Here is a 24203-nt window from a genome sequence, read left to right as displayed (position 1 = left end):
CATTTGCAATAACACTGATGGCCCTTGAGGGCATTACACTAAGTGAAATAAGTCAGAGAAAGATAAATACTGTATGATCTCACTTACAGAATCTAAAACAAAATGAAACAAAACAAACCCAAGCTCACAGATACTGAGAACAGATGGGTGGTTGCCAGAGGCTGGGGGGTCGGGGGGTGGGAGACATGGGTGAAAGGAATCAAAAGGTACAGACATCCAGTTATAAAATAAGTCATCAGGATGGTGACTATGGTAAATAATACTGTACTGCATATTTGAAAGCTGCTAAGTGAACAGATCTCAAAAGTTCTCTTCACAAGAAAAAAAAAATTCTGTACCTGTATATGGTGATGTTTGTTAACTAGACTTATTGTGGTGATCATTTCACAATATGTACAAATACTGAATCATTATGCTGTACATCTGAAACTAACATAATGTTGTACAATTATACCTCAAAAAAAAAAATTTGCTAGGGCGGCTCACAGGTCTTAGGAAACCAGTTTACTCCCTAGATTACTGGTTTATTACAAAGGATATCAATCAAGAGCCAATGAAGAGATACATAGGTCGAGGTCCTGAACAAAGACGCTTCTGTCTTTGTGGAGTTTGGGGCCTGGCATGGTGGCACATGGAAACTTTTGGTTCACCAACCTGTAGAGTTCCCCGAACCCCGTACTGTTGGAATTTTTATAGAGGCTTCCTTACGTAGGCAAGATCAATTAGTAACTCCAGCCATGATCAGTTATTTCCAGCTCCTCTCCACTCTCTGGAGAAAGGGCAAGGGTGCGGGGCTGAAAATTCCAAGCTTCTAATTATGGCTTGGTCTTTCTGGTGAAGAGCCTCCATCCAGGAGGCATCCAGGAACCAACTCAGAATCACCTCAGTAGAATAAGATATGCTCCTAGTGTTCCTACCACTTAGGAATTTACAAGGGTTTTAGGAGCTGTGTGTCAGGAACTGGGGACAGAAACCAATGTATCTATTTCTTATTATTTTACACAAGGAAACAAAATATCCAAAATTAAATTCATTATCTTCCTCTGCTCCATCTCCCTAAGTCTGCTCCTTTCTATATATTCCTAAGATAGCTAAGAGCTTCATTATACACTTAGTCATCCAATCCAGAAATTTAGGAGTCATTTTTAACTTCTTCCTCTCTCTCAATTGTCTCACTCAGCCCAAATGTTCACCAAATTCCTTCCATTCCAGTTCTTGAGTATCCCCTAGATGTCCAGGTTTTAGTTTGGACTCACTGCAGGTGCATTTACTACAACAGCCCCCAAGGGCTCTCATCTCAGCTTGCCCTTCCCAATTCATCCTCCACAATGCTGCTACAATTAGTTTTCTAAAACTCAAATCTGATCTTTCCACATTCAAAGTCTTTTCCATGGCCTCCCAGTGCCTAAGGAGAAAATCTTTACTTCAGCTCAACTACACAGTCTCCTGAGCTTGCCATGCTCTTCTCTCATTTCTTGTCGCTGTTGTCTCTGCTCTGTCCTCCACCTAGAACAGGGTTAACTCAGGGAGCCTGTGAACTGGATGGAAACAAAATTACATTTTTATTTTCACTAACTTCTACCTGAAACTTAGCATTTCCTTCAGTTACGATGGTAGGCAGCAAACCATAGTATTAGCGCTACCTGTGACTTTCTCAACAGAAGAAATCAATAAATTTTTCATATCATATTAGCATTGCTGCAGATACTTCAAAGTATCATTTATATTTATGGTCCGAAATTAAGGTAGTTACTAGATCACTCTAAATCTTGTTATTTAATGTGTAAATAACGAAGCACATGTTACTCTATCACAAATTAGCTTTTTGTAATTTTAGGTTAAAAAATATATACTTCAATATTATTAGTTTTGTTTATAAGTCTACGTATTTTAATTTATGTATTTAAAAACATTATTTTGAGAAAGGATCCAGAAACTTCTCTAGACTGCCAAAGGAGTCACTTGCACAAAAAAAGGTTAAGAGTCCTTTTCCAAACCTAGGGTGTTCTTTCCCACTGTATCTTCCTGCAGGATTGCTATTCTCCCTTTAAGACTTGGTTGAAACTATCACCCCAGCCCTAACTTCTAGACCCCCTCCTCTTCCCCTCCACATTCCCACAGGCCCTCTGTATATGTGTGGCTCCCCCATTAGATAAAGCTCCTTGAAGGCAGGAAGGTGTCATTCATTTTTGTATATTCAACACCTAGTTCAGAGCCTGCCACACAGAGTGAAACAAAATTTTGTTCAATAAATAAATGAATGAATATAGAAGAATATACGCAGATCAAATATTTTAGTCTCAAAATCTGGGTTTGAATCCTGGCTAACAATTAGTAGCTTTGTGAATTTGGGAACATCATTTAACTCTTTTAAACCTCTTTCTCAGGTCTGAAATGTGGATAAATCTTCCCTACTTATTGCACTCTTGTCAAGAGGATTAAATAAGGTAACTGTGTGAAAGTGCTTTGTCAAGTTGCAAGGGCTATACAAAATTTAGCTATCATTATACCAAGTTATCTAGTAATACATTTTAAAAATTGTGCTAAGGTCAGTCCATCATTTAAAACCCATCTCCAGCCAATCCCTCTACCTGCCTGCTATGGACTGAATGTTCATGACCCCCCTAGAATTCACATGGTGAAGCCCCAATATGGTGGTATTTGGAGGTGGGATTTTAGGGAGGAGTCCTGATGATGGGATTAGTGCCTTTATAAGAGACATGATAGAGATGATTCCTCTTTCATTCTTTCTCTGCAATGTGAGGATGGATACAGGAAGAAGACTGATGCCTGTGAATCACAAAGAGGGCTTTCACCAGAACCCAACCATGGTGGCACCCTGATCTTGGATTTCTAGTAACCAGAACTGTGAAAAATAAATCCCTATTGTTTAAGCCACACAGTCCATGATATCTTGTTATAGCAGCCAAACTAAGACACTGCCCTATGCTGTAGAGTGTATCTAGAAGCTTTTCTCTAAATGTACCAGTGCTTTGTACTTTCAGGTCTTTGTGCCCTCATTTCCATTATACTTCCTGTTATTGTGCCCAATGCCCTTCCCTCTTTGCAGCCTGGGTAGCGTCTATGGATTCTTCAATACTCAGCCCAAGTGTTAACAACCTCCTTACAAACCTTTTTCTGGCCTCTCCCTTCCCCTGCACCTTGCACAATATAGGAGAGTTAACCTTCTCTGAGTCTCTAGACAGCAGGCCTATTCTTCCCATCCATCAGGAATGCATGTTTGCCTAAGCATAAAATTGGACAAGCAGAAGTGATTAGAAAATATATGAAACAAATCAGTGACAGTGTATGCTTTTGGTTATTTGCAAGAACAGCAGAGCCCTAGCCTGGTAAGTTTAAATTCTGAATGATGAATCTGTCAAAAGTGCTTTAAATATTCAGTTTTACCTCATTATAAATGTAAATCCATTCACTCTAGCAAAGCAAGTTGAAGTTCATCTTGCAATGTCTATTTCAACAGTTATATCAACGCAGAGTACTGTGTCATTGAAAATGGCACCCTGAGGAGGCTCAGACAAGAGACCACAGCACCTCTGAATTCCTCCCATTCTCATTATGTCTGCAAGGAGAACAGGAGTGAGAATTCCAGCCCAGACCCCCTACCTCAGAGTGTGACAACGGAGAACAGAGGCCAGAGGGATGGCAGTCAATTCCACACACAAAGAGTTACATAGGCTAACCTTTGCAGAGTGGGAGGAGGCAGTGGTGATCTTCCAGGCCCAAGGGCAACCCTACAAGGGAATTTCTGACCCTCTTATAGAGTTGCCTTAAGGTTTGCTCAATTCTCAGGAGATAGGAAACAGTTCCCAAGAAAGTACAGGAGTATGAAAAAAACCACCAAGGCAATGATACACAGACAGTAACTGATTCAGACCAAATTTTGAGTTTGAGATTTAGTTTAAGATCAAGCAGAAGGAAATAAAGTTATCCCCTAATTACACTGTCGTAGATGATCTCACTTCCTACTTCAGAGACACACAAAGCGTGCATTAGGGAAAACTTTCAATTTCCTGCCATCCACCTTTAGATCTATTTCCCCCAGTACTGTGAGAACAAGTTGCCTGATTTGCTTTTGTAGTCCCTTGAGTTCTTCAGTTCCTAAAAGTCATGAGCCAGCTTGCTCAATGATGCCCCATTTAATTTATTAACTATTCCCTAAACGTCCTCTATAACCTCCTTACCTACAGTTAGGAAGGTGCTCAAGAGCTGCTCCGTGGCAACAGGCTTGATCTCTGTCCGCAGATTAACAAATCTGCCAACCACCAAGGGGGCTCGGCGGAAACCCAGAATCCTGGTTTGGAAGGTTGAACAGAAGAGAAAAATCTTTGGGGATATATTTTAAACAGTAGTCTTTTTTTTTTTTTTTTTTTTTTGGCTGCATTGTGCAGCTTGCGGGATATTAGTTCCCCAACCAGGGATCGAACCGGGCCCCTGGCAGTGAGAGCGCAGAGTCCTAACCACTAACCACAGGACTGCCGGGGAATTCCCTAAACAGTAGTCTTAAAAATCATGGTTAATCGTGTTAGGTGTGTAAAGGTATTGCTGATTGCTGGTAAGTATTTTTTAGAGGTACATATATTTGTGAATTTAATATCAAGATGTAAATAATTTATGTAAGACAAATCTAGCAAAATGTGAGCAATTGTTAAACCTAGGGAGTGGGTATATGGGTTCACTATACTATTCTTTCTACGTCTGTTAGAAATTTTTCATAATAAAATTTTAAAATTTAACAAAGCATTAAAAAAAATTGGGCCTAAACCCATACAGGGCTTCAAATCTTTACATAAAACATTGACAGAAAACTACACAGATTAATCTAAAAGGATAAACTCACAGGACAACTTAAATATAGATACATTTGAAGATGCTTCTAACGGTCTAAAAGTGCAACCTTATCGTTGAGCACCATCATTTTTTTTAAAAAAGAAATTTTCTGGCTAAAAAATACACACTCGCTGAAGAAAAGTTGGAGGGGCAGGATTTGGAACACACAGAAAATTTATGGGAGAAAATTAAAATCATCCATAATTCCACAACTGAGAAGTAACTACTGCCATTTCGGCATAAGACCAGTTTTTCCTTCACATGTATATATAAACACATACTCACTCTTGTGTGTATATACACAATTGAGATTATGCTATATGCACTTCTGTCTCCTGCTTTTCACTCATCATTGTATCATGAGCCTTTTCTCATGTTATTAGAAAAGCCTTTAAAAATGTCTGTGCACATGGGGCATATGTATATGTACAACTGATTCACTTTGTTATAAAGCAGAAACTAACACACCATTGTAAAGCAATTATACTCCAATAAAGATGTTAAAAAAAAATTGGCTGTGCAATAAATAATCCATTGTTCAGGGCTGCTGACTGACTCTGTCCTAAACTCATTTTTAGAAAAGCCACAAAAGCAAGGAGATCAATAGATGTCAAAATAACATAAAAAATGAGAGAACTTCCTGAAGCCAGAGGAGGTGGTTAAATCCTAATGTAATGGAGAAATAGCAACCCAGAGCAGAAAAGTATAAGGTGGGAAAGAAAGTGGGGAAGTATTTTTTTCTCCCCACTGACTGTTGTTAGACCTTCAAAGAACAGCAGCCACTTAGTGCTGGGAAGCCGTGTCCAGTGGCACCTGAGCTTGGATGGGGCAGTTAACAAAAGGGGTAGGGGGACTGGCCACAGAATATCTTTCAGACTTTGCGGGAGGGAAGGGCTTTAAAATACAAGACCCCCAAAGCGCAGGTGATAAATTGAAACGTTATAGGGACTTCCCTGGCAGTCCAGTGGTTAATACTCGGTGCTTCCACTGCAAGGGGCACAGGCCAGATCCCTGGTCAGGGAACTAGGATCCCGCATGCTGTGTGGTGAGGCCACAAAAATAAATAAATAAATAGAAACATGATTATATTTAATTAACATCAAAAGTAATTTCCATACAAAGACCACTTCACTCTAAGCTAACAAACAGGTGTTGTGCTGTGAAAAGGAGGTACTAATCTCTACCCATAATTGGGGGAATATAAAATAACAATGAGATACCACTTTACATATATTAGATTAACTAAAATTAGTATGTTGGATAATATAAAATATTGGTATGGATATGGGAAAAATATCTTCATGAACTGCTGGTGTCCATCAACAGAGAAACAGGAAGGGGTTTAGGGATGAAGAAAATAAGGAAACAAACGAGGTCTTGGAAAGACTGATTCTAATGTGCAATTAAGTGATGAGTAGGATTTATCCAACTCTTTCCCACCAGGCCTTAGAAGAGGCAGTGAAAATTCATGGTTGTGAACAAACATTTATTTAATTCTTTCCTTTCATTAGATGTTTAGATTGCTTCCATATTTTCACTACTGAAAATGCTACTAGCTAAGATCTTGGTGTATGTATCTTTGAATTTCTGATTCTCTAGGGTACTTCCTAGAAATATCTGGGATGCTTGCATAAAAAGGTAGTTACTCATTCAAAGGGTATGAACATTAAGGTTTTTGATACATAATACAGGAGTTCTTAAAAGAATGACTGAACCAATTAACAATGACACAAGCAGTATACGAATGTCAATGTATTCCTGCCAATAAAGTATTATCCTTTTTCTAATCTTTGCCATTTTCAGTAGGAGAAAATAGTATCCCATTGTTTCAACTGGATTTTTTTTTTTTTTGGCCTCGCTGCACAGCTTGTGGGATCTTAGTTCCCTGACCAGGGATTGAACCCTGGCCCACAGCAGTGAAAGTGCAGAGTCCTAACCACTGGACCACAAGGGAATTCCCTGGATTTTATTTTATTACTGGTGAAGATGAACTCCCTCTGTCATATTTATTAGCAATCAATAATTTCTATTCAACCGTGTTCTTAGACCATTTTCTACTAGCGTTTTAGAGAATGTATAAGATTTTCTAAACATTTATATATGAAGGCTATTAATGCTTAGATTATATTAGATTCAAGTATTTTCCTCCTAAGTTTGTTTGCTTTTAAATTTTGCTTGATGTTCCTTGACATATGAGTTAATTTTTTTAAATTTAGTTGAATCTATTGAGTTTTTCTTTGTGATTTTTAAATTATTGCTTTTATGCTTAGAAAATCCTTCCTAATCCAGAAAAAAGACAAAAATTCACCTTTATTTTCTTCTGGTTTCCTTATAGATTCATTTAAAAAATATTGTCAATAATTTCTTTTAAAGTCTACCAATATGCCCTGATTAAAGAGCTGATCAGAGGAGCAACTGGGATACTAGACAATTCAGTTACAAGGATCCTGACTAGTAACTTGCTAAAAAAGTATTAATTTTCCTAGTTAACTTATACATTTAGAATTCACATCTATTTTCCTCTTAGAATTATCCTGGTTATTGAAGCTGTGCATATTTTGTATGAAGGACAATAAAATTCACATATATGTCATGCTATATGTTTCTAGCATATGAGGATAAGTGAGTATTATTTAAAACAAAACAAAAATCAGGACTGCCAGGCCCAATTAATGACCAGTTCAATTTAGGGACTTGAATTCAAACTCTGATTTTCTTCCTGCCATTTTATTTACCAAGAACATCTTCACTCATGCTAATGAGAGACGGCATAACAGAATGAAATGACCTAAAAAAGCCTGGAGTTAAGACATTTACTTTGGTATTCCTAGTACCACCTAAATAATGAGGAACTCATACAAATTTAATGGAATTAATCAGTTATCTAAAGTAGGTAACAAGTTAAAGTTATTAGATTTCGTTATTACATTCCTTTGAAAGGCATCCACAAGTCCTCTCCAAGATATTTCTAAAAGGAAACAAAATGAATGTAACCCACTGAGATTACACATACCTGTCCAAATGAAAGGCTGCTACCTCTGCATTGTGTCTATCATAACCAGCATAAGGTTCCCCTTCTACCACATAGTCTCGGTTATACCTGCAGAGTGAATAGGAAGCACAGATGTAGACATGAATTACATCAGTACCAGAGGCGACAGCACAAGAGGCAGAATAGGAATTTGCAAGCCTGATTTTGCTCTAGAAAACTTCTCTCTCAATCCTGAGAACAGTCATGGATCAGCATAGATCACTGGTTGATGTGGTGAAGATGAAGTGGAGAAGAAAACTAGAATTATACATCTACCTCTGCTATCATTCTATGAATAAAACACAGATATTATTTTTGCCCCTCTAAAAGACTTTCAATGTAGCTTAAGTAAAACTATAAGGTACTTTTCTGGAAGGTGAGGACCATCTTTGTATCTTCAGCACAGTGTTAAGCCTATAGTTCATGCTTAATAAATGTCTACTGAAATGTTTATTAGACTAAGCTGAAGTAAAAGGAAAATATGGCAAGGCTTACCAGAATGGCTATGGCAAGGCTTATTAGAGAAGTTTAAATTTCATGGGGAAAAAAATGGTCCGGATATGCCTCTGTTTTTGTTAACAAGGAGGCAAAGGTACATTTGCCTTCCCTGTTAATGGGAAGAACTAGACACAATTCACCTATGACCTCTACTGTTCACTTGCATTTCCTCAATCAAAAGGAGACCTATCAGGCTTTACAAGACAGAAATAAGTTGAGAATGACGTGAAGAGGAGGCACTCCACTAAGGACACTTGGATCTCCAATGCTGAAAAGGCCATGGGGAATTTGGAAATGTTACTGTACAAGGCAGTGACCTTCAACATAAATGACCACAGAGTACAAAGTAAAACCATGTCCACCAAACACATTTTCAAATCAAAGTGATGAAACATTTATGTTAGAAGACAGACACGCAAAAACACCTGGTTGGACACCAGTTTCTTCCTAGCATGGTCAATATACTCAAACGTATTTTTTTGTTTCTAGTGTCAAAGCATCATTTAGGCTGCCAAGGATTACACCTGTTACCTCCAAATTAAAAGTCTCAGTTTTTAAACAGGACTGCAGCAAAAGCTGACACTATTCAAGCACTTCTCTCTCCACTACAGCTGCAGGCTGTCCATAAAGCTGGGCGACAGTCCTTGAATACCTTATTTCTCAGGACTCCAGAGGAGCCACAGGAAGATTTGTGGTGCTGTGCTGTCCACTCCTTTCAGTGAAACATTAGAGAACTTTCCAGTACATAGAAAGGCTGCTTGGAGTGAAATGTAAAACCCTAGAAAAATCCAGGAACTTTGGGAGTAGGCTGGAGAAACAGGGAGGGAAGGAAAAGGGAAAGGAAGAAAAATCAAAATGAAAGAACTGCATTGGAGTCCGAAGGTCTGAATCCTTAGTTCATGCTTTGGTTATGAGAAATAAGGAAAGTCAGAACCCTGGATTTCAATTTCCCCAGCTGTAAAATGAATAGTTGGACTAGTTGATCTCCAAGGTCCCTTTCAGCACTTCCTAAGATCAGTCACTGACTTCTACCCACCCCCAGGCCCTTGCCGTCTTGTTCCTTTCCCACCATAACTGCAGTTTTTGCCTGTGAAAAGCAATTTAGTTCCAGAAAGGATACAGCTATTGGGTTGGCCAAAAGGTTCGTTCAGTTAGTGAACACGTTGTTCAATAAAGATCTTCGTGAAAGTGAAAAACGTCTTTTTTTACTTAAAGCCCCATTAACATTTTGGCCAACCAAATATACTGAAAAAAATCACTTTTATAATAATGTAGTAAGGAAAAATGTGCAAATAAAGGCATCACTGTATTCCTATATATTTCATGTACTATACAAATCTTCCATCTCTGGCAGGAGGACATGGACAACCAGGCTCCAGAAATGCTGAACCACAAGTGGCTGTTAAAGAAAGGTGCACGTCTCGACTTAGCAGAAAGGTCTTAGATCCTCCTCTCAACAAAGCAATCCATCTTAAGTCACTGACAGAGCAGCAAAATTCATACAGTAACTGCCAATAAATCACTCTATCCTTCTGGTGAAGGACATCAGAATGTGACCAAGAACATTAATTTGCACTTACACTAGGACTAAATAGCCTCAGAGGCCCGCAGGGTCAGAATACCAATTTGCTGGGTGTTTGGGGGCTGGAGTCAATTTCTACAAGCACTTAAATGTCCACCCACTTTCCTCACCCCGGGAGAGTGCCAGGTGTAATCAGCCCAGGTCAGTGTGTGCAGTGACTAGAGCGCTATCACCTACTGCAGGTGCCTGACAGCTTGCGGGAGGTAGGGCAGGAGCATCTCTGGAGCTGGGCATAGACAAGGGCTCTTCAGAAGGTGATGGGGGAGGAAGGGGCTGCACTGACAAGAATAAAGAGCTGGGTGTAGAGAGGAGGACCAGGTTGTGAGGGGCTGGCCACTAGGCTGTGCAGGCTGGGTTTTGTCTGGTGAGCAATGGGAATCCCTGGACGTTTTAAAGTTGGGGAGCACAGTAATTATATGGGTATTTGGGAGAAGAATGAAAGTGGATTTCAGGATGGTCTGGAAGAGGAAAGTAATGGGAAGGCTTCAGTGGTAGTAAGAGATATGAGATAAAGCAACAGTGACTAAGGTTAGCTTATGCATTTATCTGCTGCCACGTCCACTAGTCACCAGTCTGGCCTCTTCCTCCCTCCAGTTATGCTTTGTCTGAATACCCCAGTCCTATCTGCAAAGCACCTGGACTAATACTAATGTTGCACACCATCAGTAATATCTGCCTTCTAACACTTCCTGCTGTCCCATCTCACCTTCAATTCTTAGTGTACAAATAGTGGGTGTGGAGAGGGTATCCTTTTATTTAAACACAAAATGCCTGCAACTCATCTCTTTTTACATGAGTTTAATTTCTGTTTTTAGTCTGTCTTCTTTCCATCACTCTGCTTATGCTGCGATCTCTCAGGCTACAAATCAAGAGGTCAAAGATCATATTTCAAAAGGAAAGTAGCAAATTTTTGATGATGGGTGATCCATGTCATCTCTCTTACAGGAAAGCAAACAAATTTAAGAGAATCACACGTGTGTGGCAGAACACAAGCTCACACTCTGACATCTCCATTAGTTACTGCAGGGTGATCTTGTCAAGTTATTCTTTCTCAAGTTATTCTTTCTAAGTCTCAGTTTCTTACTCTGGAAATAAGAACTGTAACTGCCCACAGTTGTGACAAAGGTTAAAAGCATTAACAGATACAAAAGTATTTAGTGTAATGCCTGGCAAATGGTGTGCATGCAACAGAAATTAGATCCAAGTCCCACATAACTATGCTTTTTTCTCATTACCTGCCAATCAGACTTTCTATTCTCCAAAAGTCTACTGCATTTTAAAACTTTCCTAATTTCCACATCTTCCACACACCATACTGCCCAGTTCCAGGCAAATGCAGATCCCTTCCATTTCTGGAATTCCAATAATATTAGCTCTCTGCTTGCCTATTATCTACTGATATTTGAGCCATGAAGGGAGCTAAGCCAACTACTCTGGTCACAGTTGGTTTTTGCACCCCTTCACCCCATATTTCTTCTCCCACTCCAGCAAGAGACCCAAAGTTATGTGTTACAATTTTCTCAAAAGCTCTACTGAGGAATGAAAAAAATGTTTAGTACACAGAAAATTTTCGACATTACAAATTTTGAGAAAATCCACTAGTAACTAATACCTGTCAAAAGAATATAAATCACCATCATGTTAACCTATTTCAAATTCATATACAAACAGAAAACTTTAAAAAAAACTAATTATACTATAGAATGGCCACACAAATTATCTCTGTAGATCCTTAAAAAAGTCCAAAGGGATCACTGTCTAACAACATATGATCTAGCCCTCTCTAGTTCAAATTTGGACTGAGGCAACTAAAATGGCCCAGTTCTCTGCTTAAAACAGGTAAAAGAAACAACAATGAGATATCACTACACACATATTAGAATGACCAAAATCCAAAACACTGACAACACCAAATGCTGTTGAGGATGTGGAATAACAAGAACTCTCATTCGCTGCTGATGGGAATGTAAAACGGTACAGCTGCTTTAGAAAACAGACTGGCAGTTTCCTACAAAATGAAACATACTCTTACCATATGATCCAGCAATTGTGCTCCTTGGTATTTACCCAAATGAACTAAGAACTTACATCTACACAAATCCTGCACATGAATGTTTATAGCAGCTTTATTCATAACTGCCAAAACTTGAGTAGGTGAATGGATAAACAAACTGTGGTACAGCTATACAATGGAATATTATTTAGGAAAAAAGAAAAAGAAAAAAAAAAGCTATCAAGCCACAAAAAGACATGGAGGAACCTTAAGACACAGAGAGAAGCCAACCTGAAAAGCTTACAAAAGGTATGATTCCAACTATATGGCATTCTGGAAAAGGCAAAACCATGGAGACAGTAAAAAGATTAGGGGTTGCCAGGGGTTCAGGGGGAGGAAGGGAAGGATGAATAGATAGAACACAGGGGACGCTGAGGACAGGGAAGCTATTCTGTATGATACTGTAATGGTGAATACTTATTATAAGTTTATTGAAACTATCACAGAACGTACAGCACAAAGAGTGAACTTAATGTAAATTATGGACTTTAGTTAATAAATTAATATTGGCTCATCAACTGTAACAAATGTACTAATTTGATGGAAGATGTTAATAATTGGAGAGACTGGGGAAGAGAGGGGAGGGGATATATAGGAACTTTCTGTACTCTCCCCTTGATTTTTCTGTAAACCTAAAATTGCTTAAAAAATAAAATAAAGCCTATTAATTAAAACAAAACCAAAGCTCAAGTGAAAGAATCACAGCTTTAGTGCTAAAAAGGACTTAAGTCACCCATCCAAAACCTACTCCAACTCTGGGGAACTCCTACTCCACAGCATCCCTGACATGTGGTTGCCCAGTCTTTAATTGTACACTTATGGTGACAAGTTGCTTATTTCCTAACCAATTCATTTTGTATCTCTAACATCTGGCACATAGTAGATACTTGACAAATTTCAGAATCAAGGATAGCTCTAACTGTAAAATGTGCAGTCTAATATTTAACCAAAACACATTCCTATAAATTTCCCTTACTCAAAGAATCATGGAACATTAAGAGCTAGAAGAGACTTCAGAGATCTTCTAGTCTCTCCTTCCCATTTTACTGAAGAGAATACCAAGAGAGGGAGATGAGCACTCATATAAATCCCAAGTTACAACTAAACAGCACAGATAACTTCAAGATGAAGACTTACCGCTTAGGTTTGAAGACAACTTTCTGTCCTCCTTCAAGTATCAGTAAGGCTTTCAGTTGTGTCCCTTTATAACCTACATCAGCTTTAATGATTTTCTTGGTGGCCATGGCATGCATGATTGCCCCCAGCTCTGGTGTCTCTTCAGGGTACACTTCCCGGGGAACCACCCACTGGGCTGCAATCTCCCAGGGAGACTGCAAGGTGTGGTCCAGCTTGGACACCAGCTCTACCCGCAAGCCAGCCATCATTCGGTGAAAGGCCCTCTGGTCCTCCCGGTTGGCAGCTGATGTATCTAAGTTGTCAATCAGGAAAACTTTGGTGAAGATAAAGATGACAAGGAGAATTGCTAACAGCACGACTCGCTGCTTTAGCTTCATGGTGACCTCTTTTCCTTCTCCCCTGACTACTCTCTCTCACTTATCAAGGAGAGCAGGTGGTGATTGTCAGCAAGGAGATTCCATGATTATACACACTGGTCCATTTCTTCACTGAGGTGCCTCCCACAATTCCTGCAAGCCCAAGTATAAAGCACAATTCAATCAGAATTCTGTCCTTCCATCCCTGAATCTTTTGCAAGCCTCAAATATATTACTCACCATTTTAGCCTTACTAATCCTATGCCCGAGAAGACCCAATAATTTAAAATGAACTGGTCCAAGGAAGGACCTAATAGTTAAGAACCGGGTACATTGAAAATTTAAAAGCAAATACTACCGTTTTAATAGGGTGCAGAGCCATGTAGGAGCCATTTGGATGGCTACCAATTCCTAGAAACCAAAACAATAGGAAAAAGCACAAAAAAGTAAAACATTGAGATATGCATAACTCCTTAACTTTCATTTTTACCTTTCAAAATCCATAAAGGACTTTTGAATATCCAAAACCACCAGTATTTGGTAACTTTTCAGTTATCTCCTCCAAATATAAGTTTTATGACACGTTATAACACAGGAACTCCTAAAAATGCCGAAGAGGGTACAGAGGAGAGTAATAACTCCCTCTCCAAATTCAAATACCTAGCAATCCTGGACATGTCATATCTGCTATTCATGTATTTAAATACAACAAACACCCAGATATATATCTCTACTTAATCAGTCTTCTACTAATTATTTTTCAAAATTAAAAACCCTGTAAAATATGGATAATCAAATCTGGATAAATTAAGTAAAGGAAAAACATATCGCTATACCATCTGGCTATTAGTAGAACATGACCAGAAAACTAATGAAACCTGGTACTAGAGCAACACCATGAAATCTGGACTGGTCAGGCACATAACAAAGATACTGATGCTACAGACATAAAGAAGTGCTGCTTCCAGTGTGGGGCACAACACCCTCTGGTCAATTCTGAAGCTAAAAGATTCCAAATACAAGATTTTTGCAAGGGTGTCAAGAACATACAATTCAGCCTCATTTGCATGCTGACAGGTTGCTTTCCACTCCACAGGGCCATTTAAAAACATGCACAAGCTCACTTTGCTACATGCCTACAGGCAGCACGCACTGGGCTAAGACAAAGATGACAAGAAGATAACAGGGTGTTGCTTCACTCTCCAATTCATTTAACAACTCAAACCATTAATTGAAGAAATAAAACCAATACAAAAGATAGGACAAACGCTTCAGGCTGAGACACTCCCACCCAAACTGGAGACTGCTCCCCTAATAACAGCTGGAAACACATCCAAAAACAGTCTACTAGAGCAACAGTGTGCTCTAAGGGCAGCACCTTGCTCAGAGCTTGCGGACATGCAGTTTATTCGTGGTGATTAACCTCTCTTCCCATTCATTTTCATAAAGATGGGAAAGCCAGAGTCACATTCAAATTCTAATTATCTCCAGCCACCTGATTTGTTGCATCATCATCTCCCAGGGAGTACATAACGCTATTAGCTGAAACACAGACAACTCAAGTACATCCAAAATGTAATTGTGATGGTATCAAGTTTGGTGTGAAACTCAGTAAAACAATTCCCTGTGATTACTGATAACAGCAATGCTAGTAGAGCAGATTTCAGAGATTTTTGCTAGTTCCAACATGACCTAAACCACACGACTTCTTCAATTATTTGTTCAGCAGTACACATCTCTGGCTGCAGTGGTAAAAGGTAGCATGGAAATCTCCCTGGGTCAGCAATCATTTCCTCAGCACCTCCAGCTGCAACTACCTCCTGCTGAGGTACAATTCTGGCACAAAGGGGTCAGATGAACAGCCTTTCACTTCCTATAAAACCCTCCTCAGGACTAAAGTCTGGTTAACCCGGGAACTTCTAATGATGCTGCTCATTTCATTTAGAATGAAGAAATTCCTCCCTTATGCTATATAAACAAATTATATCTAAACATTTAGCACAAAGGTTAGGGAGAGTGAGGGCTTGTTGTTTTTTCTTTAAATCACCAATGCAATAGGAAGTTCTAGTAGCTCCAAAATTCAAACAAAACAAAGTGAGTCTGTATGCTTTTCAATTTTGAAACCTCATTACCTTCTGATGGGCCTCAAAAGAGCACATTCATCAGTTCAGGGCTGCAGATAATTCATCCACTCAACTAGGACAGAAATTTCTATTAAGTGAACTGAAGAGTTCAACTGTTACCTCACTTCACTATTTACTTCTGCAGATTAGTAGTGAGGGCAGGTTTAACGAAGGGGCTGAACAAGTTTTCTTGTTTGTGATTAGTCACCACATCCTGGTAGAACAAGAAAGACTGCAATTTGACACTGTTCTCTACAACTGCCCGTCATGCCCACAGCCATCAACTTCATTTAGTGCTCAGCACCTTCTACTGGATCCCTGAAAGAACTGCCTCTGGGCCTCCAGGTTCTCCAATCCAGACTAGATAATGCAGCAAAATCATATTTCTAATCACACACCATTTTTGAGTTCTATAAATCCCTTAGCAAGGCATTAAAGCCCTACCCTAAATGACTTCGGCCAATCTACATTGCTAGGCATCACTCTCATTCTCTTCACTCATCACTTGTCAGCTTCCACCACAAACATGGTCCCCTAAGTCACTCCTCACTGGAACTCTCTCAAAATTCCTCTAGCTCTTATCTTTTCTTCCCATCTTCTGCTTAAAGCCTAATTAAGCTTTCAAAGGCCATCTCCAAAGCCATTTCTGGTCTCTCCTCACACTATAGTAACTAACCTCTCTCATCTTTAGACCAGTACTTAACTACATTCTGCCTTATCCAGTGTCTTCTTGTATGTCGTTCTCAATCCCCCTCTCAGAATCCTGGCTCCTTAGTGGTCTTAACTACCTTTGCACTCCCTGCAGTACGTAGCATAGTAAGGGTACATGCATTATTCACCTAAACTGAACAAACTACTGCAAATGAGGCTATGCAAGTATCTTAGGACTCTGCTGTTAATTTCCTCGGTATTCGGTATCAAATGAGTGTGTATTAACTGGCACCTTAATGTTGGCTGTCCTTAATTAGCTCTCCTGTTTTTGGGAATCTACTTCTCTACCAACACTCTACTCAATTTAGTTGGTGGTTTCAGAGTACAGTCTCTTTTTCTAAGTACTGACAGTTCAGAAAGAGGTTTTCCTTTAGCTGGAAAGCTGCTACTCCTTCAGCCTACAGGGCAAGCACAATGATCTTCAAGAAATCGACAATGTAGAGGTTTTAGCGGAATTTTTACAAAAAGTCTATGAGTTTGCAAGACTCCTATTCCAGAAAAATGTATTAGATGCACGATACAGAATAATTCCATCCTCTAATAATGGCAGACTCTTTTACTCTTTACAATTGATCCCCTTCTCTCCTGTGTGCTTGAGAGGGGAGGGTACCCAAGACAGTTTCCATGCTGTATTATCTTCTTTTCTTACTTGAGATAACAGCATACTATGCACGCTCTGCAAACTGGGTTTCTAAGAGGATCCCCCCTTTCAGATACTAACAAAATGAAAGCAAGATCACTGGGTATATCCCAAGTTATTCATGAAAACTTCTCTTGCATTCCCAGGAGCCTGCCTGCTATATTTCATGCCCTCACCTCCTGTATAAATGCCTCCAACAGTGTAACATTGTCCAGTTATATTATGGTCATTTATTTTAATGTTTCGGTTATGTGAAACAGAGCCTACCTCAAAGAACAGTCTCAAGGTAACAACATAACTCAAAAAATGTTAAATATAAAAAGGCAAGTGTGTAAGTCTTCACACTAAAAGCTGGTATAAATTCCAAGACTGGAGTTCTGGAAGGTAGAAGCTTATTAAGGAATTTTCGTACTGAACCCTGGTTCCACTCTCAGCTCCATCAGTGAAATGAGGCTTGATATGGAAGCTAACATTTCATTCCTGTCTCTCTCTCTCTCTCTTTCTCTCTCTCTCTCTCACACACACACACACACACACACTATCCTACACATTTGATAAGTGTTTCATAAGGATAAACTTATGACTAAAAATTGTTTTGGGAGAAATAGGTTCACATAGAAAAAGGAGAAGTCTTAGATAAAGACTAGAATCCTCTGTTCAAGAATCTGGCTAATGTCTGGAGGAACACATACAGAAATACACATCAGTGCAGAGATCTGTTAGTCATCAGCTGATAAAATTCAATATATGTGGCCGCTGAGGAACATGCAAAGACCGCACCCCAACACTTACTATAATACCAAGGGCTCCCACAAGCCACCAGTGAGGTTCCAAGTCTTATCAGTAGCAGTGCCACGTTGAATCGCCCTCTGATCAAGTGACAACCTCACGCTACTTCTCCGAAGGTCACGGAGAAGAAATCCCAACTTCTGCTCATAGCAACTAAAGTGAAGCCTTCAGTAATACTCTTTTTTTGTGCTTCCAATTCAGCGGTCAAATCAAGTTCTTACCACATGAAGGGAATGTAACGTGCTTTGTGAGTGTCAAATACCGGAAGAAAACATTCTGTATGAACATTTCATGCAGAGGGCTATTAACAAAGGAGATGGTGAAGGGGGTAGGATTTATTATATAACTAGTAAAATATCTTATCATGTTTACTCACACAATCTCCTCACCCTTGATCCTGAGTAGAAATTACAAGGACACTTTTACAAACTTCTTCTTTGGTCACTGTTGGTCTCAGCAAACCTCTGAAGGTTTGGTTAGTATAAAAGGTAAGACCTGAATTTAATTAAGAGTTTTTGGTTGACTGTCTACAAAGACAGACACCAACAATTCCTCCCATCAGGAGGTGGAATCTATTTTTCCTTCCCCTGAATCTGGGCTAGCTTTGTAACTTGCTTTGATCAACAGAATGCTGTGGAAGTGGCTGTGTGCTAGGTGTCTTAAAAGACCTAGCAGCTTCCATTTGGGGCCAAGCTACTATGTAAAGCAGCTCAGGCTAGACTACTGAATGATGGGAGACCTGGCCAGCCCCTAGTTATTCCGGCCACTCCAGCTAAGTGCCAGACACAGAAGTGAAGCCATTAAGGGCATTCCAGTTCCAACTGAGGCCCCAGCTAAATACAGCCACCCATCTGACTCCAGCCTATATCATTTGGGCAGAAGAACCAGTCAGCTGGGCACAGGTGATCTATACAGTCATGAGAAACAACAAATCATTTACTCTTAAGCCACTACATTTGGGGGTAATTTGTAAAAACCCAGCATTCTCACATCTATTCTGTCCATATCAACTATTTGGGAGACATTAAATTAACCATTAATACAAATAAAGATTGGATTAATAAATAATTAAGGTCTCTTAAAGGTAACACAAGAAAAAAACAGAATCTCAAATGGATCATTTACTAAAGTCCCTTTACATACTTTAGAGCAATCAAGGCTAACCTTATACACTCACAGACTCACACAACTATACACACCCAGTTTATAAAGCCTAAACTTTAAACTTCAGCCAAAATTACAACCCTTTAGTACAACAACAAAAATTAAAAACACACATACTTTCACCTTGGGGTAAGTCTGATATACTGCCCTTTTGTTAATTGGTGGTGACATTAGAGCACTGTGCTACATTCTTACTAGCTGCCCCCTAGAAATAAATGCAGTCTCTCCTGATGGTTAGTGACAATTATTATAAGTAAAATAAAGAGCATTCAGAAATCTCTCCACTTATCACTGTGTGTTTCTAGCTAGGAAGTCAAAACCTCTAATACCAAATGGCATCCAGTTTTTATTACATGAATAAATCCCTATTATCCTCAGAAAACCAGCCTACTCCTGCACTGCCACCACTGCCCACAACAGCGTAATACTGTTCTTTTTCACGTTCAATTGGGAGTCTTCAACTAAGACAAAATCTAACAACAAGTAATATCATTAATCAGTATCTACATAGTTTTCCTTTCCCTGCTAATTCTCCACTTAAGAAACAGCTTAATTCACCTTCTTTCTAAATATAAACTCTTCTGTAGCAGAGGGGTTAAGAATATGTGCTCTGGATTCAGAATGCCTGGGTCTGAATGCCTGCTAACCTCTCTGGGCCTCAGTTTCCTCATATGGAAAATGAAATAAGAACACTATTACCTGACTCACAGAATTGTTAAAAATGAATGTCATTACCATGCGTACTGTGCTAAAATTAGTGCTTGGACAACATATAGTAATTTTTGTTGGTCATTATTACCGTATCAAAAACCCAAAGATGACTTCCTGAGGAGAAAGAATGACAAAGAAAATAACCCTCATTGGTTATGTTGTCTTCTGGGTTACACAGTTGGGGGTTGGATACCTATGTTGCATTACCAAGAGTTCTAGTAATCTTATATTCCTGAACTAAATCCTTTCCTAAATTTGAGGAGTAGCTAAGGCTGGAAGCAAGTAGGTTTCTTCAGAGTGGGTACCAAGTGAAAAAGAAGACTGGGAGGTTATGTCACTAATTTGACCAACCTGTTTCTCTTCTCTACAAAGTTCAATTCTACCACATTCAATGTAAGTGAAACAGATGGGGAGCATGAACTTTTTCTATTTCACAAAAACAGCTGAATAGAATGCCCTTCACAATATTCTTCAGTTTGGAAAATTAAATCTGTGTTTTAAAGATGACAGCTTTGCAGGTCCTAAAGCTTTTAAGATAAGCTCTGAAGTAACCTAAGTTACAGGTACAGAAAATCAAATCTCCATATAGTCTGAATTGGTTCAAGTGTTATATATTTCTCACAGTTTTCACTTCCACTTAAATATTTATTCACATATGTAAACTTTTTTTTTCGGTAAATCCTGTAACAGTTCCCTGTGAAGGAAGGAACGAAAATGATTACCAGGCATTAATGAAGCATAAAGTAGCCTTTCTTCCTGGTGTGAGAGTAAAACTGAAACAGGCTATGGAGTATTTGTTCCCTCTTTGAAAAAAATTCAATTCCTGCAACCTGTCCCATTTAAACCTTGATTTAGGGCAACCCTCTAATGCTCTTCCTTGAAAAATGAAAAGAAAAAACCTTCAGCTCATACTGCTAGTGAGATTTGTTCTAAAAAACCAACACATGCAGTGTTCACCGATCTAGAAACTCTAAGGAAATGCCTAAGAATTTGCAGTCTGTTTCAAATGGGCCAGGTATAATGAACTTTCCTAAGTTACAGGTATTTCACTGCTCAATTATCGGTATCTAACAACCATTTAAGGCTATATAGAATATAATTACTATATAGCATAGAAATATGGAATTTCAAATCATATAACATTTACTTCAGATTTTCATGTTTTCCATCTTTATTGTTCAGTTCACTACAGTTCTTGAAAAGGTATGTAAGCTTTATTCAACAGTGACACCTCACACTTTTAACTTTATGTTCTATGGTCTGTCAAGCTGACAGGCCACAGATCACTTTAGAAATAGGAACCCCAAGCAGGTCTGTGCTGAGTTATGGCTGAGTGGCTCCAGGCACGATCCCTTGTTATATATGAATATAAATGCACACACACACATACATACACACATATATTTTTTGGCATGCCTGTCTCCTCTACCCTATTGTAAGTTCCTCAAGGACAGGGGATATATTTTACTCTCTTTGTAGTTCCAAGTAACCTAGCACAGTGCAGGGCACATGAGAGGTACTGGATAAAATGCTTATTGAATAAAAGGAGTGAAGAGCACGGGAGAGGGACCTTTACGGTTATAAGAATTTCTTCAACTCTTTGGTTTAAAGATGGCCTCTTTTTTTTTTTAACAGACATAAGGAAACTAAGTCACATAATGAATTCAGATATACAGTACAGTAAGAATGTTGAAATGTCAAATATGTATACCAACTTTATATACTCAATTTTAAATTGCTGCCTTCTGTATACCCTGCTTCCATCTTTCAAGGCAACTGCTATTGCCAAGCTGGTGTCTGGTGTTGGTTGGGACTGGGAGTAAAGATGATCTGGAAATGCTAAGAGGAAGATTGGAGATGGTCCAACATTGCCCAAGAATGATACAAGACAGGGCTGGAACCAAATTTTCAAGTGTTATTGGCAATGCTTTCTGAAACGAGAACCAAACACTGGTATTTCCGTATCATTTTCTTTTTTCTACAGAAGGAACTACAGGGACATAAATGCACCTATACAGAGGGCAAATTCACTATCTAAACCAAGGATAAGAAACAGGAAATGAACAAAAGGTCTTTGGGCAGCCAAAATAATGGTCACAAAGTTCATCTACTAATACAGAAGAGGCAGGCAGACCCTCACTAAGCCTATTTAGCTGTTTTGCATTCAGTTTCAGGAAGCAGTGTTATCTGGGTTGCTACTCCACATAAGATCAGAAGCTGCAAAAATTTTAAAAAGGGCAGCAGGGATGCTAACAACAGCAAAAGTACAGCTTCTTCACCTCTGAAAGAGACAGATTGCCTACTGAAAGCAAATTCAAGAATTCAAAAAGCAGAGGGGACTAACAACTTACATATTTCAATCACCTCAAAGCCCTACAGGATTACTGTCTGTAACCATAACCTCAAGTCTATAAAGGTTTCACTATATTACTTAAAAAGACAACAAAACATATAATACATTGTAAAAAATTCTTCACAAAAATATAGCTAAAATAAGAATTTTTGCACCCAATATCTTATTCCCACACTGCTATATAAAGCAGAAAGTTAGCATTTAAGAGCATGGAATGATCAACTTCACTGTCTCATCCTGTACTTGGTTGTGTTTCACATTCATAATTTCATATTCCTTGACCTCCTTTTAAAATGTACCCAAATTAACACCTTCCCCTCCATTGGGTAGTTACCTTGCCAGAAAGTAGTCTGCTAAACACACACCAAAGCTCAATACCTTTCTGCATCAGCCTTCATTTCTTATCTCATACTGGGATAATAGATGCAACCCCCCAAACTCACCAGGTCCAGAGCTAGGCCTTCCCTCTTCTGATTTTGGATATGAATGACAAAAGTCACAAGTGAGAGCTTTGCATTACATTCTCTCCTAAATGGCTCTAGCAGTCATGTTGACATTATAAGTTGGTCAAAAGCTAGTTTCAGTTGCAAAGTAAGGTCTTCTGTTCTGTACCCCAGGTCTGTGCCAATGAATTCATTACTCCCTGAGTGTTACAGAGGCAGCTCAAGGAAGGAAAAGAGGGAGAGATTTACAGGTGTGGGAGAGATTTACAGGTGTGGAATGAGGAGCATTTCGGGGAGGGATAACTCCCCTCTCCCACCCCCAATATGAAGGACCAGAAGACGGACACAGTCGGGTCAATGATACTGGCATGGCCAATACCAAGAGCTCTAGTTCTTCTATTAGTGCAAAAATATTGTCTACCAATCCAACTGCTCGGTGAGCCTAGCCAGAGAAAGGTGCAGGAGCAGGTCTGTGAAGCTGCACCCAGGCTGCAGGTGGCTAGAACACCACCCAATCACAAAATTAGATCTCAAGGCAGCTCCAGCAAGTAACATCCTTTACAGATACCCATCTCAACAGAACTATTTTCAACAGGAATCAGAAACACAACTTCTTGGCTTTTTTTTCTTGTAAAGAGGAACTAAACAATTTATAATCTGCCTAGAATATTTCCTCCTCCCGCATACTGTTTTCCATTTATTCATTCAACCACCAAACATTTACTGCACACCTACTATGCACTATGCACTGTTAGGTGCAAAAAGAAAAGTACATCAATCATCATCACTACTACACCAAACTGTAGTGCCTCATTGTAACTGTGCTTCTCCCCCCACCACTACCTGGCCCTTAGTCCCAGAGTGGCCTGACATCACCTTCAGAAGACAGTCTCCTTTTTACTGTTTCCAACTATGGCCACAGAATACAAAGAACAGCCTCCTGTTTCTATTATGAGATTGTAGCAGTCACTGAGAGACAATCACTGTGGTTGCTATTTTAAAAAGTTGTCAATTCAAGAGCTGAAGTATCTGGCTTCACGGTTTATACCATTAAAATGATGGTCATACAAAGTGTAGGAAGCTGAAGTCTGCCCTGCAAATAGAAGAAACAGAAAATTTCATTTAGAAATTCAAAATTCAGAAAAGACAAAAAGCAGAGGCTTTACACCAGTCAGAATGGCCATCATCAAAAAATCTAGAAACAATAAATGCTGGAGAGGGTGTGGAGAAAAGGGAACACTCTTGCACTGCTGGTGGGAATGTGAATTGGTTCAGCCACTACGGAGAACAGTATGGAGGTTCCTTAAAAACCTAAAAATAGAATTACCATATGACCCAGCAATCCCACTACTGGGCATATACCCTGAGAAAATCATAATTCAAAAAGAGTCATGCCAAAATGTTCATTGCAGCTCTATTTACAATAGCCCGGAGATGGAAACAACCTAAGTGTTCATCATCGGATGAATGGATAAAGAAGATGTGGCACATATATACAATGGAATATTACTCAGCCATAAAAAGAAACGAAATTGAGCTATTTGTAATGAGGTGGATGGACCTAGAGTCTGTCATACAGAGTGAAGTAAGTCAGAAAGAGAAAGACAAATACCATGTGCTAACACATATATATGGAATTTAAGAAATAAAATGTCATGAAGAACCTAGGGGTAAAACAGGAATAAAGACACAGACCAACTAGAGAATGGACTTGAGGATATGGGAAGGGAGAAGGGTAAGCTGTGACAAAGCAAGAGAGTGGCA

The 24203-nt window shown here is 39.2% G+C and overlaps 1 protein-coding gene across 4 annotated transcripts in view; it reads right to left on the bottom strand.

The window, feature by feature from the left end:
- FAM20B (FAM20B glycosaminoglycan xylosylkinase) overlaps positions 1–24203 on the bottom strand; it is a 41834-nt gene that overhangs the window by 15112 nt on the left and 2519 nt on the right. For 3 of the 4 annotated variants that reach the window (XR_011246753.1, XM_060034602.1, XM_060034596.1), the window contains exons 2-4: positions 13150–13658; positions 7862–7948; positions 4203–4312 (exon numbers count right to left, since the gene is read on the bottom strand). Coding sequence is in view for 3 of the 4 variants with exons in the window: in XM_060034602.1 (XP_059890585.1) it covers positions 4203–4312; positions 7862–7948; positions 13150–13526 (574 nt within the window). In the remaining variant the exon portion in view is untranslated. Of the gene's footprint in view, positions 1–4202; positions 4313–7861; positions 7949–13149; positions 13659–23315; positions 23533–24203 lie in introns of all 4 variants that reach the window. The other variant, XM_060034590.1, reaches the window with a different exon arrangement.

This window comes from Delphinus delphis, chromosome 1 (genome assembly GCF_949987515.2).
Source record: "Delphinus delphis chromosome 1, mDelDel1.2, whole genome shotgun sequence".
Lineage (NCBI taxonomy): Eukaryota > Metazoa > Chordata > Mammalia > Artiodactyla > Delphinidae > Delphinus > Delphinus delphis.
Note: the sequence above shows the minus strand (reverse complement) of the source record. Positions and strands in the feature narration are given on the sequence as shown.